At 43.9% G+C, this 14,946-nt stretch overlaps 2 protein-coding genes across 3 annotated transcripts in view; both read left to right on the forward strand.

Moving 5' to 3' along the window:
* Window positions 1-1,345: 1,345 nt before the first annotated feature.
* Window positions 1,346-4,374, forward strand: LOC131990907 (photoreceptor outer segment membrane glycoprotein 2-like). The gene is made up of 3 exons (XM_059356129.1): window positions 1,346-1,926; window positions 3,614-3,860; window positions 4,120-4,374. The coding sequence occupies exons 1-3, from the start codon at window positions 1,346-1,348 to the stop codon at window positions 4,372-4,374; spliced, it is 1,083 nt and encodes a 360-aa protein (XP_059212112.1).
* A 3,377-nt stretch (window positions 4,375-7,751) lies between these two features.
* The window catches only part of cdc42bpb (CDC42 binding protein kinase beta (DMPK-like)), a 44,444-nt gene continuing 37,249 nt past the window's right edge, over window positions 7,752-14,946 (forward strand). The window contains exon 1 of one of the 2 annotated variants that reach the window (XM_059356071.1): window positions 7,752-8,445. In XM_059356071.1, coding sequence (XP_059212054.1) covers window positions 8,277-8,445 — 169 coding nt within the window. In that variant the 5' untranslated portion in view covers window positions 7,752-8,276. The remainder of the gene's footprint in view (window positions 8,446-14,946) is intronic. The other variant, XM_059356072.1, reaches the window with a different exon arrangement.

Here is a 14,946-nt window from a genome sequence, read left to right on the forward strand (position 1 = left end):
TAATAATAATAATAATAATAATAATATAATAATAATATAGTAATTACAATAATATTATAGTAATTACAATAACAATAATAATAATAATAATAATGAGGTGGTGATGCAGACAAAGGGTTGAATTGATGTTTTCATCTGATATTATTGTGATCTATTACAATAATATGTCGTTTAACATATTTAATATATTTTCATCACTATGACTTTAATTAACTGAACAACAGATTAATGTGATCAATAATTGAGTTATTGGCTCTTTTATTGGTTATATATATATTATATTAGAACTGATGACTTACATTTATATCAATAAATACGTAACAACAATAAATAACAAGACTAAACAAACACCATGAAACCAAAATATTAAGAACAGAAACAGACAGAGGACAGGGGACAGAGGACAGACGGGGGTTGGACAGTATTACGGCTGATTAGCTGTAAGCTGATTAGCTGTCAGCCGCCGGAAAACTCTTTTTCTCTGCAGGAATATTTTGTTCATGCGGTGAAACTGAACGGAGGACAGACAGCAGGGGACAAGACAGGGGACGGAGGCAGGGGACGGAGGCAGGGGACAACAGGGGGACAACGGGGGACAACAGGAAGGACGGACAGCAGCTGGATGTCTCACAGCCTTCAGTCTTCAGGTAAACTTGTGTCTTTATTTCTGTTGTCTGAAAGTTTCTCTGCTCTACGATCAATAACTCTTCATGATTCTTATTGATTATGTGATTAATGACCACAAACTCTGACCCCCTTCCTACAGAGACCTGGTCCTGTTCCTGGTCCTGGTTCTGAACTGAGGGACTCGTGGACTGAGCCCAAAATACATCAATAAGCTCCTTATGTTGCTGCCACAGACACACATTCCCCCAGCTCTGCTCTGAGGACAGACCAGGACCAGGACCAGGACCCAGGACCCAGGACCAGGACCCAGGACCCAGAATCCAGGACCCAGGACCCAGGACACCAACCTCTGACCCCCATTTTGTGAGTCAAGAACTTCCAAATATTGGCAGCAAAGGGAAACAGATGGGGGGCAAGTGAAACCTGATTGGACCAAAATCTGATGGACCAAACCATCTGGGATGGACCAACAACTGGGATGTTTGTTTTCAGAGATGTCCGGAAATGTGTCCAAAGTGATTCACGAGACTTCCGGAGTATAACAAACATGGAGTCTTGGCTTCGAACATGTGTGTCCGTGTAAACCGGTTCAGTCCAGGTGGTCCGTAGTTGTTTGGCGGGCACCTCGCGGTCATGAGTGGTCCGGCACCGTAAGGCTCTCCAGTTTTCCGGCCATGTTTCTGGCCGCCGGGACGTGACACGTAGAAGCAGGACGGACATGGCGGTGGGGAAGCTGACCTTCACCAAAGCCGAGAGACAGAAACTGGCTCAAGTCCTCTGGCTGCTCAACTGGATCTCCGTCCTTACCGGGGCGATCTTGTTCAGCTTGGGCTTGTTCCTCAAAGTGGAGATCCAGAAGTGGCAGGAAGTGATGTCAGACCAAGGGATCCTCTACGTGCCACATATGCTGATCACCACGGGCCTGGCGGCATGCTGCATCAACTTCCTGGGCGGGAAGATCTGCCTGGACTGCGCCGACACCAACAAGTTCCTCCGCTGGAAGATGGTGATGATGCCGTACGTGGTATGCACCTTCTTCTTCACCTCCTGCGTCCTGGCAGGGGCGCTCATGTGCTACAGCATCCGCAGCCAGCTGGAGGAGTCCCTGTTCCTGGGCCTGAGGAACGCCATGCGCTACTACAAGGACACGGACACGCCGGGACGCTGCTACCTGAAGAAGACGCTGGACTTGCTGCAGATACAGTTCCAGTGCTGTGGAAACACTGGCTACCGGGACTGGTTCCAGGTCCAGTGGATCAGCAACCGCTACCTGGACATGACCAGCAGCAGAGTAGTGGAGTAAGTGACCAAAAAAAAGACACGAAATGACCAAAAAGACACGAAATGACCAAAAAGACACAAAATGACCAAAAAAGACACAGAATGACCAAACACAAAAAAGAGAAAGTGGAGCCAGATCTGCTGAGGTTCACACACGGTGTTTCAGTGGATCCTGGTGTGTTCTCTAGAACCCCTCGGTTTCAGTGGATCCTGGTGTATTCTCTAGAACCCTCTGGGTTTCAGTGGATCCTGGTGTATTCTCTAGAACCCTCTGGGTTTCTGTGGATCCTGGTGTATTCTCTAGAATCCCCTGGACTCCAGGGGATCCTGGTGTATTCTCTACAACACCCTGGACTCCAGTGGATCATGGTGTGTTGTATAGAACCCCCTTGGTTTCAATGGATCCTGGTGTATTCCCTAGAACCCCCTGGACTCCAGTGTATTCTGGTGTATTCTCTAGAACCCCCTGGACTCCAGTGTATTCTGGTGTATTCTCTAGAACCCCCTGGATTCCAGTGGATCCTGGTGTATTCTCTAGAACCCTCTGGGTTTCAATGGATCCTGGTGTGTTCTCTAGAACACCCTGGGTTTCAATGGATCCTGGTGTATTCTCTAGAACCCTCTGGGTTTCTATGGATCCTGGTGTATTCTCTAGAACACCCTGGGTTTCAATGGATCCTGGTGTATTCTCTAGAACCCCCTGGACTCCAGTGGATCCTGGTGTATTCTCTAGAACCCCCTGGACTCCAGTGGATCCTGGTGTATTCTCTAGAACACCCTGGGTTTCAATGGATCCTGGTGTATTCTCTAGAACCCCCTGGACTCCAGTGGATCCTGGTGTATTCTCTAGAACCCCCTGGACTCCAGTGGATCCTGGTGTATTCTCTTGAACCAACCTGGACTCCAGTGGATCCTGGTGTATTCTCTAGAACCCCCTGGACTCCAGTGGATCCTGGTGCATTCTCTGGAACCCTCTGGGTTTCAATGCATCCTGGTGTGTTCTCTAGAACACCCTGGGTTTCAATGGATCCTGGTGTATTCTCTAGAACCCTCTGGCTTTCTATGGATCCTGGTGTATTCTCTAGAGCACCCTGGGTTTCAATGGATCCTGGTGTATTCTCTAGAACCCCCTGGACTCCAGTGGATCCTGGTGTATTCTCTAGAACCCCCTGGACTCCAGTGGATCCTGGTGTATTCTCTAGAACACCCTGGATTCCAGTGGATCCTGGTGTATTCTCTAGAACCCTCTGGGTTTCGGTGCTGCAGTTAAAGCTGGAAGCTCCAGGGGTCAAAGGTCAAGTGGATTAATCAGGATTAACCAGCGGGGGTCAAATCAGGTTCAGGAGCCACTCATGACATCACAGCGTCAACAGGAAGTCAACTCAGAAGTTTAAAGGATTAAAGTTCAGAACAAAGAACAGCAGAGACAATAGTACTATCAGTAGTACTATCAGTAGTACTGGTACTGATAGTACTATCAGCAGTAGTACAGTACTATCATTAGTACTATCAGCAGTACTATCAGTAGTACTATCAGCAGTACTATCAGAAGTACTATCAGCAGTACTATCAGTAGTACTATCAGCAGTAGTACAGTACTATCAATAGTGCTATCAGCAGTACTATTAGTAGTACTATCAGCAGTACTATCAGTACTACTATCAGTACTATGATGAGCGTGTCTAACTGGCCCCTCCCCCTCTAGTCGCCTCAGGAGTAACGTGGAGGGTCGGTACCTGGCGGACGGCGTTCCCTTCAGCTGCTGCAGCGTGGCGTCCCCGCGGCCCTGCATCCAGCAGCAGCTCACCAGTAGCTCCGCCCACTTCAACTTCGACCTGCGGAGCCGCCAGCTCAACCTGTGGAGGCGGGGCTGCCGCCACGCCCTGATGGAGCACTACACCAGCACCATGCAGTCCATAGGCCTCATAGTGCTGCTCATCTGGATGTTCGAGGTCAGTATCAGCTGCTTCTCTAGGCCCACTGTTAGTATCAGCTGCGTCTCTGGGCCCACTGTTAGTATCAGCTGCGTCTCTGGGCCCACTGTTAGTATCAGCTCCGTCTCTTGGCCCACTGTCAGTTTCAGCTGCATCTCTGGGCCCACTGTTAGTATCAGCTGCGTCTCTGGGCCCACTGTTAGTATCAGCTGTGTCTCTGGGCCCACTGTTAGTATCAGCTGTGTCTCTGGGCCCATTGTGTTTGTCGTCCCACCAGCTGCTGGTTCTGACGGGGGTCCGGTACCTGCAGACAGCCATGGAGAACGTCCTGCGGCTGGGCGACCCGGACTTGGAGTCTGACGGCTGGATCCTGGAGAACAGCCTGGCGGAAACGGCTCGCTCCAACTTCAACGTCATCAAGAACCTGGGGAAGTGCTACCAGGTGGACGACGACCCCAACATCAACGTCCCGACCGCCGCCGCCGAGCAGGAGGTCCCATCCCGCCGGGTCCAGATCCCCGAGACCAGCTAGCACCCGGACTGAGGAGTCCAGGAGACAGGAGCAGGAGGAGGAGGAGCAGGAGCAGGAGCAGGAGGAGGTGATTTCTACCTTCAGATGGAAACAAAGAAGACCTGGTGGTTTGATAACGAGTCCAGCTGGCTCGCCTCCTGACTCGGATCACTTTGAGTCCTGAAGTTTTGTTTGGGGATGAAGCAGCTTTAACTTCTTGTTCCAAACCTTAGAAAAGACGTTTTTGACGACATTTGGTGGGAATTCGTCTCTGTGACGACACATGCGAGAGACGATCCTCTCGTTTGTTTTTATTTCTGTAAAAGTTGAAATGCAATAAATCACTTTCGCGTTTTTAAATGAAAACAGAAAAAAACTATTTGACATTAAATTTAAAAACTTTCTTTTTACTGCATTTTAACTTTCAAATGTAACATTAAACTATCTTCCTCTTTTTTTATATGTTTTGATTTTAATATTGTCGTCAAATGTCCAGGTGTGTGTGTGTGTGTGAGTTTGTAGCTGAGTCATAATAATAATAAACAATAATAATAATGAGTCAGAAAACATGCAGCTCTTGGCATGTTGTTAGCTTAGCTTAGCACAAACACTGGAAGCAGGTGGGAACTGTTAGCATTGAGTGTGTCTGTTTGGTGTGATTTTAATAAAGTTCAGTCTGACCTGATTGTTTGTTTGTTTGAATTTATTAACAGAACATTTATTTATTTTGTTTATGAATAAATGTTAAATTTAATAACTATTAATAAAATAAAGAACAGAGCAATATTTAGCTGCTGTTTAAAAAAACACAAAGATAAATGTTGTTCCTGTGTTTGACCACCAGAGGGAGACAAAGATAGATAGATAGATAGATAGATAGATAGATAGATAGATAGATAGATGATAGATAGATAAATAGATAGATAGATAGATAGATAGATAGATAGATAGATAGATAGATAGATAGATGATAGATAGATAGATAGATGATAAATAGATAGATAGATAGATAGATAGATAGATAGATAGATAGATAGATAGATGATAGATAGATAGATAGATAGATAGATAGATAGATAGGTGTCTTTTTGTTGTCATTTAGTGTCTTTTTGTCTTTTTTAGTCATTTTGTGTCTTTTTGTGTCTCTTATTAGTCATTTTGTGCACATTGCAAAGACAATGTTACTGTTAAGCCCCTTCAGTCACAAGACTGGTGTCAGTGGGATAATACTGATCTAAATTAGCAGGAAAGCTTTGAATGCAGATGTCAGAACAAAAATCCTGCTTTTTATTTTTTGGACTGTGTAGCTTTTCAATAACTGGATCACCTCGATCAAACAGTGCGCTGCTTTTGGATCAAAAACAACACATTGACAGGCTAATTGGTTGTAAAGAGGGAAATGACTATGTAAGTATTTATATAAATAGATGAACAGGGTTTTTTACAAATAGTTTGTTCTTATTAAAATGGATTTCTATCACATTTCTAGCATTTGAGAAACTCCCCTGCAAAATAATATTGCATATATTAATAATTTTCATATCTCTACGGTCTACGGCCATATGACTTTGTGTTTCCTTATTCGTTTATGTCCCTTTGTTTTTCCTACACGAACGTCAACGTTCTCACTTTTTGACTTTAAAATCAAAAGTCCAATATTTTTTTCTTGTGTGGCCCTAATCCTCTTCATTATTATTATTATTGTTATTATTATTATTATTATTATTATTGTTGTTGTTATTATTATTATTATTATTTATTATTGCAGTATTACTTATCAGTACAAGGCATATTTTATAACATAGTTATTATATTTGTTATTTCTGAGTAAGCAGCATTTAAATATTGTATTTATTTAAAATAAATTAGAATAAATAATTAAAATAATAATTATAATGAGTTAAAGCACATAAACACGTTATTATCAGTTAATAAATATTATATAAATATATTATTATATTATATATAAATATATGATTTCTGCTGTTTGGTGACATAATATTATTTTATGTTTATCTATTTATTCAAATGAATTACTTTTATAAATACTGACAACATTTATCTTCAACTTATTGAAAATAATTTCTACTTTTTAAGTCAAACTGTATTTTTTAAAATATATAATTTTCTTTTAAAACAGCACTTATTAATAAACTTTCATATTAAATGAAAATATAATAAATACTAGGATGAACTAAGAATGAAAAACTCATTTATTTATTTATCTATTATGAAGGTAAATAAATATAGTGAGTGTAAAAAGTGCAGCAGTATGTAGATATTTATATTGTGGAACATAAACAAGAGTATTATTATGTTATTATTATAATAATAATAATAATAATTATTATTATTATTATTATTATAACATTATTATAACATTATTTATTTTTATTTTTTTATTGAGAAAATTAAGAAAAAGTCAAATATTAAATAAACAAACAGTTAAAAACGAGAAATAAATGATTATTTGGTGATGACGTCAGACGCGGAGGGGGGCGGGGCTCTCCCGGCTCCTGTCAATCACCGCATGACGTCATGAATCCAGAGCGTTTCCGGTGCAGGAGGGCGGGGCCTCGGGGTTCCTCAGGGAGAGACGGACAGGTGAGTCAAGTCAGCACAGGAAACCAGCAACACACTTCCGGCCCGGAGGGGTCATCCTTCAAAGTAAAAGCTTTGGTAAAAGAGTTGGTTGTTTATTTCAAACAGTAAATATTTACTTTAGGTTTTCTTTAGTTGGAACAAACTAAACAAATTTAATGGATCATTTTATGAATTAATTCTTAGACAGAAATCTAAATTCTTAATTTAAAGTGAATAATTTCTGTTTTATTTAACAGTAAAATTATTCAGATTAATTAATTAATTTATTATTATTATTTATTATTTACAGTCACACTGAAAGAGTTAACCCTTTACACAACAGGGAACACACCCTGCAGGGCTTTAGTCCTGGGATTTGAACCCTCCGCTTACTGGATCTTCTTTAATATTTAATATTCTAATCACAGAATCTTAATTAATTAACTCATAAAATACTGTTACTGGATCATCTTTATTAGTTTTCGTCATTTTATATCTTTCTTTGGTTATTTTGTGTGTTTTTTGGTCATTTTGTGTCTTTCTGTTGTCATTTGTTGTCATTTTGTGTCTTTTTGTTGTCATTTTGTGTCTTTTTGTTGTCATTTTGTTATCATTTTGTGTCTTTTTGTTGTCATTTTGTTGTCATTTTGTGTCTTTTTTTGTCATTTTTTGTCTTTTTGTGTCTTTTTTTGGTAATTTAATGTCTTTTTTTGTGTGTATGTGTCATTTAGTGTCTTTTTTGTCATGTTGTGTCGGCTCTGCTGTCCTGGTTTTATTGTGAAACTCCTGGTAGACCGGAAACGGGATTGTGCTGGTTTTAGCTTGCTGGTGATCCGTTCTGAGGTCAGCCATATTCCCGGAGAGATCCTCACCGGCGGAGCCTCGAACCCTCCGGAGAACCGTCCCAGAGCCTCCAGGGACCTCCACACGGTGGACCGGGACCTGCAGCAGGAGCCCAGCCGGCCCCGGAGCTCCCGGACCCGCTACAGACCCGATCCACCCACCGACCCACCGGGACATGGAGCCGCGGCGGCCAGCCTGAGGCTCCACACGGCCACAAAGTCCAGATTTATCGGATTAAAGCGGAGGACGGACAGACACACCGGGGACAGAGCGGCTCTGACCCGGCCGAGCGGCACCGACACCCGGATCCGGATCAGCGACAGGTCGGGATGTTTCCCCGGAGCTAAGGAGCTAACCGCGGCTAGCAGCAGCTCGACGGGACTCGGCAGGAAGCGGAGCCGGCGGTGGGAGGCTCCGAGGCGGCCTGAGGGGCGGGGGCTGCCCGGGGAGCGGCGGGGGAGCGGGACCCGGTCCAGGAGGGTCCAAGAGGGTCCAGGATGTCGGCGGAGGCCCGGGTGAAGCGGCTGGAGGAGCTGCTCCTGCAGCAGGAGGTGGCGGGCTGTCTGAGCGTGGAGGCGCTGCTGGACCTCCTCCTCTGCTTCTACACAGAGCTGCTCCAGACCCCCCTGAAGAGGGACAAGCACGTCTCAGACTTCCTGCACTGGGGTAAGAGTCCCACCCGGGTCCTGGTCCTGATCCGGGTCCTAGTCCTGGTCCAGTCCCTGGTCTTGATCCGGGTACCTGTCCTGGTCCTGGTCTGACCCGGTTCCTGGTCCTGGTCCAGTCCCTGGTCTTGATCCGGGTACCGGTCCTGGTCCGACCCGGGTCCTGGTTCTGCTTTTAATCTCTAAAACACACCACAGAACCTCCGAGGCACTCCAGGGGTTACTGTGGCCCCTGGTCCTAGTCCTAGTCCAGTCCCTGGTCCGACCCGGGTCCTGGTCCTGCTTTTTAACTTTATTATGTGACATTATGAGACATTACCTGACATTGCCTGACATTACGTAACATTACCTGACATTACCTGACATTTTGTGACATTATGCGTCATTATCTGACATTACGTGACATTACCTGACATTACGTGACATTACGTGACATTACGTGACATTACCTGACATTACCTGACATTACCTGACATCATCTGACATTACCTGACATTACCTGACATTTGTGACATTATCTGACATTATCTGACATTAACTGACATTATGTGACATTATCTGACATTAACTGACATTATGTGACATTATGTGACATTATGCGACATTATATGACATTATGAGACATTACCTGACATTTTGTGACTTTATGCGTCATTATCTGACATTACGTGACATTACGTGACATTATCTGACATTACCTGACATTACCTGACATCATCTGACATTACCTGACATTTTGTGACATTATCTGACATTACCTGACATTACCTGACATTTTGTGACATTTTGTGACATTATCTGACATTAACTGACATTTACTGACATTATATGACATTATGTGACATTAACTGACATTTACTGACATTATATGACATTATGTGACATTACCTGACATTTTTTGACTTTATGCGTCATCATCTGACATTACGTGACATTACGTGACATTATCTGACATTACCTGACATTACCTGACATCATCTGACATTACCTGACATTTTGTGACATTATCTGACATTACGTGACATTAACTGACATTATGTGACATTATGTGACATTATGCGGCATTATGCGACATTATATGACATTATGTGACATTATGTGACATTATGTGAAATGACCTGACATTATGAGACATTATGAGACATTACGTGACATTACCTGACATTATGAGACATTACCTGACATTATGAGACATTACCTGACATTACCTGACATTATGTGACATTACCTGACATTACCTGACGTTATGAGACATTACCTGACATTACCTGACGTTATGAGACATTATGAGACATTATGTGACTTTACCTAACATTATGAGACATTATGTGACGTTATGAGACATCTCCTGACATTACCTGACATTATGTGACATTATCTGACATTGTGAGACATTATGAGACATTATGAGACACTATGTGACGTTACAAGACATTACCTGACATTACATGACATTATGAGACATTACCTGACATTACCTGACATTACCTGACATTATGTGACATTACCTGACATTACCTGACATTACGAGAATTTATGAGACATTACCTGACATTATGTGACATTACCTGACATTATGAGAAATTATGAGACATTACCTGACATTACCTGACATTACCTGACATTACCTGACATTACCTGACATTATGAGACATTACGTGACATTATGAGACATTACATGACATTATGAGACATTACCTGACGTTATGAGACATTACCTGACATTACCTAACATTATGAGACATTATGTGACGTTATGAGACATTTCCTGACATTATGAGACATTATGTGACTTTACCTGACATTACCTAACATTATGAGACATTATGTGACGTTATGAGACATTTCCTGACATTGTGAGACATTATGAGACACTATGTGACATTATGTGACATTATTAGACATTATGTGACATTATGAGACATTATGTGACATCATTAGACATTATGTGACATTATGAGACATTATGTGACATTATTAGACATTATGTGACATTATGAGACATTATGTGACATTATGAGACATAATTAGACATTATGTGACATTATGAGACATTATGTGACATCTTTAGACATTATGTGACATTATTAGACATTATGTGACATTATGAGACATTATGTGACATCTTTAGACATTATGTGACATTATTAGACATTATGTGACATTATGAGACATTATGTGACATTATGAGACATAATTAGACATTATGTGACATTATGAGACATTATGTGACATTATTAGACATTATGTGACATTATTAGACATTATGAGACATTATGTGACATTATGAGACATTATGTGACATTATTAGACATTATGAGACATTATAATGGCGTGACGTAGTGGCGCCGTCTGCTGGAGCCACGACACATCATTAATTAACTAAATCCAGAAACATGATCAGCTCTTCAGAGAGCATCTTCTCTCCTAGCACCACACGATAACTCTACTCCTTAAAGAACCCTCTCTAGACCTGACTGAGAACCCTCTCTAGACCTGACTGAGAACCCTCTCTAGAACCCTCACTAGACCAGACTGAGAACCCTCTCTAGACCTGACTCAGAACCCTCTCTAGAACCCTCACTAGACCTGACTGAGAACCCTCTCTAGAACCCTCTCTAGACCTGACTAACAACCCTCTCTAGACCTGACTGAGAACCCTCACTAGACCTGACTGAGAACCCTCTCTAGAACCCCCACTAGACCTGACTGAGAACCCTCTCTAGAACCCTCACTAGACCTGACTGAGAACATTATCTAGAACCCTCTCTAGACCTGACTGAGAACCCTCTTTAGACCTGACTGAGAACGCTCGCTAGAACCCTCTCTAGACCTGATTGAGAACCCTCTCTAGAACCCTCTCTAGACCTTCATTCTTTCTTCTTCCTGTTAGTCGCTTTGGATGAAAGCTGATAAATGACTAAATGTAATAACCAGTTACAGATAAATGGTAAATGAACCTGCACTTATATAGCGCTTTTCTAGTCGATTTGCCACCACTCAAAGCGCTTTACACTACAGACTGCGCTCATTCACCCTTTCACACACATGCACTAGACCTGACTGAGAACCCTCTTTAGACCTGACTGAGAACCCTCTCTAGACCTGACTGAGAACCCTCTCTAGACCTGACTGAGAACCCTCTTTAGACCTGACTGAGAACCCTCTCTAGACCTGACTGAGAACCCTCTCTAGACCTGACTGAGAACCCTCTTTAGACCTGACTGAGAACGCTCGCTAGAACCCTCTCTAGACCTGATTGAGAACCCTCTCTAGAACCCTCTCTAGACCTTCATTCTTTCTTCTTCCTGTTAGTCGCTTTGGATGAAAGCTGATAAATGACTAAATGTAATAACCAGTTACAGATAAATGGTAAATGAACCTGCACTTATATAGCGCTTTTCTAGTCGATTTGCCACCACTCAAAGCGCTTTACACTACAGACTGCGCTCATTCACCCTTTCACACACATGCACTAGACCTGACTGAGAACCCTCTTTAGACCTGACTGAGAACCCTCTCTAGACCTGACTGAGAACCCTCTCTAGACCTGACTGAGAACCCTCACTAGACCTGACTGAGAACCCTCTCTAGACCTGACTGAGAACCCTCTCTAGACCTGACTGAGAACCCTCACTAGACCTGACTGAGAACCCTCACTAGACCTGACCGAGAACCCTCTCTAGAACCCTCACTAGACCTGACTGAGAACCTTCTCTAGAACCCTCTCTAGACCTGACTGAAAACCTTCTCTAGAACCCTCTCTAGACCTGACTGATGACCTTCTCTAGAACCCTCTCTAGACCTGACTGAGAACCCTCTCTAGACCTGACTGAGAACCCTCTCTAGACCTGACTGAGAACCCTCACTAGACCTGACTGAGAACCCTCTCTAGACCTGACTGAGAACCCTCACTAGACCTGACCGAGAACCCTCTCTAGAACCCTCACTAGACCTGACTGAGAACCTTCTCTAGAACCCTCTCTAGACCTGACTGAAAACCTTCTCTAGAACCCTCTCTAGACCTGACTGATGACCTTCTCTAGAACCCTCTCTAGACCTGACTGAGAACCCTCTCTAGACCTGACTGAGAACCCTCTCTAGACCTGACTGAGAACCCTACCTAGACCTGACTGAGAACCCTCCCTAGACCTGACTGAGAACCCTCCCTAGACCTGACTGAGAACCCACTCTAGACCTGATTGAGAATCCTCTCTAGAACCCTCATTAGACCTGACTGAGAACCCTCCCTAGACCTGACTGAGAACCCTCCCCAGACCTGACTGAGAACCCTCCCCAGACCTGACTGAGAACCCTCTCTAGAACCCTCTCTAGACCTGACTGAGAACCCTCTCTAGAACCCTCTCTAGACCTGACTGAGAACCCTCTCTAGACCTGACTGAGAAGCCTCTCTAGACCTGACTGAGAACCCTCTCTAGAACCCTCTCGAGACCTGAATGAGAACCCTCTCTAGAACCCTTCTAGACCTTCATTCTTTCTTCTTCCTGTTAGTCGCTTTGGATGAAAGCTGATAAATGACTAAATGTAATAACCAGTTACAGATAAATGGTAAATGAACCTGCACTTATATAGCGCTTTTCTAGTCGATTTGCCACCACTCAAAGCGCTTTACACTACAGACTGCGCTCATTCACCCTTTCACACACATGCACTAGACCTGACTGAGAACCCTCTTTAGACCTGACTGAGAACCCTCTCTAGACCTGACTGAGAACCCTCTCTAGACCTGACTGAGAACCCTCACTAGACCTGACTGAGAACCCTCTCTAGACCTGACTGAGAACCCTCTCTAGACCTGACTGAGAACCCTCACTAGACCTGACTGAGAACCCTCACTAGACCTGACCGAGAACCCTCTCTAGAACCCTCACTAGACCTGACTGAGAACCTTCTCTAGAACCCTCTCTAGACCTGACTGAAAACCTTCTCTAGAACCCTCTCTAGACCTGACTGATGACCTTCTCTAGAACCCTCTCTAGACCTGACTGAGAACCCTCTCTAGACCTGACTGAGAACCCTCTCTAGACCTGACTGAGAACCCTCACTAGACCTGACTGAGAACCCTCTCTAGACCTGACTGAGAACCCTCACTAGACCTGACCGAGAACCCTCTCTAGAACCCTCACTAGACCTGACTGAGAACCTTCTCTAGAACCCTCTCTAGACCTGACTGAAAACCTTCTCTAGAACCCTCTCTAGACCTGACTGATGACCTTCTCTAGAACCCTCTCTAGACCTGACTGAGAACCCTCTCTAGACCTGACTGAGAACCCTCTCTAGACCTGACTGAGAACCCTACCTAGACCTGACTGAGAACCCTCCCTAGACCTGACTGAGAACCCTCCCTAGACCTGACTGAGAACCCACTCTAGACCTGATTGAGAATCCTCTCTAGAACCCTCATTAGACCTGACTTAGAACCCTCCCTAGACCTGACTGAGAACCCTCCCCAGACCTGACTGAGAACCCTCCCCAGACCTGACTGAGAACCCTCTCTAGAACCCTCTCTAGACCTGACTGAGAACCCTCTCTAGAACCCTCTCTAGACCTGACTGAGAACCCTCTCTAGACCTGACTGAGAAGCCTCTCTAGACCTGACTGAGAACCCTCTCTAGAACCCTCTCGAGACCTGACTGAGAACCCTCTCTAGACCTGACTGAGAACCCTCTCTAGAACCCTCTCTAGACCTGATTGAGAACCCTCTCTAGACCTGACTGAGAACCCTCTCTAGACCTGACTGAGAACCCTCTCTAGAACCCTCTTGAGACCTGACTGAGAACCCTCTCTAGAACCCTCTTGAGACCTGACTGAGAACCCTCTCTAGAACCCTCTCGAGACCTGATTGAGAACCCTCTCTAGACCTGACTGAGAACCCTCTCTAGAACCCTCTCGAGACCTGACTGAGAACCCTCTCTAGAACCCTCTCGAGACCTGACTGAGAACCCTCTCTAGACCTGACTGAGAACCCTCTCTAGAACCCTCTCTATACCTGATTGAGAACCCTCTCTAGACCTTCATTCTTTCTTCTTCCTGTTAGTCGCTTTGGATGAAAGCTGATAAATGACTAAATGTAATAACCAGTTACAGATAAATGGTAAATGAACCTGCACTTATATAGCGCTTTTCTAGTCGATTTGCCACCACTCAAAGCGCTTTACACTACAGACTGCGCTCATTCACCCTTTCACACACATGCACTAGACCTGACTGAGAACCCTCTTTAGACCTGACTGAGAACCCTCTCTAGACCTGACTGAGAACCCTCTCTAGACCTGACTGAGAACCCTCACTAGACCTGACTGAGAACCCTCTCTAGACCTGACTGAGAACCCTCTCTAGACCTGACTGAGAACCCTCACTAGACCTGACTGAGAACCCTCACTAGACCTGACCGAGAACCCTCTCTAGAACCCTCACTAGACCTGACTGAGAACCTTCTCTAGAACCCTCTCTAGACCTGACTGAAAACCTTCTCTAGAAC

This window comes from Centropristis striata, chromosome 18 (assembly GCF_030273125.1).
Source record: "Centropristis striata isolate RG_2023a ecotype Rhode Island chromosome 18, C.striata_1.0, whole genome shotgun sequence".
NCBI lineage: Eukaryota > Metazoa > Chordata > Actinopteri > Perciformes > Serranidae > Centropristis > Centropristis striata.

Coding starts and splice junctions, on each gene's coding strand:
- LOC131990907 (XM_059356129.1), top strand. CDS start 1,346: ATGGCGGTGGGGAAGCTGACCTTCACCAAAGCCGAGAGACAGAAACTG. Junction 1,927..3,613: donor ACCAGCAGCAGAGTAGTGGA/GTAAGTGACCAA, acceptor CTCCCCCTCTAG/TCGCCTCAGGAGTAACGTGG. Junction 3,861..4,119: donor TGCTCATCTGGATGTTCGAG/GTCAGTATCAGC, acceptor TCGTCCCACCAG/CTGCTGGTTCTGACGGGGGT.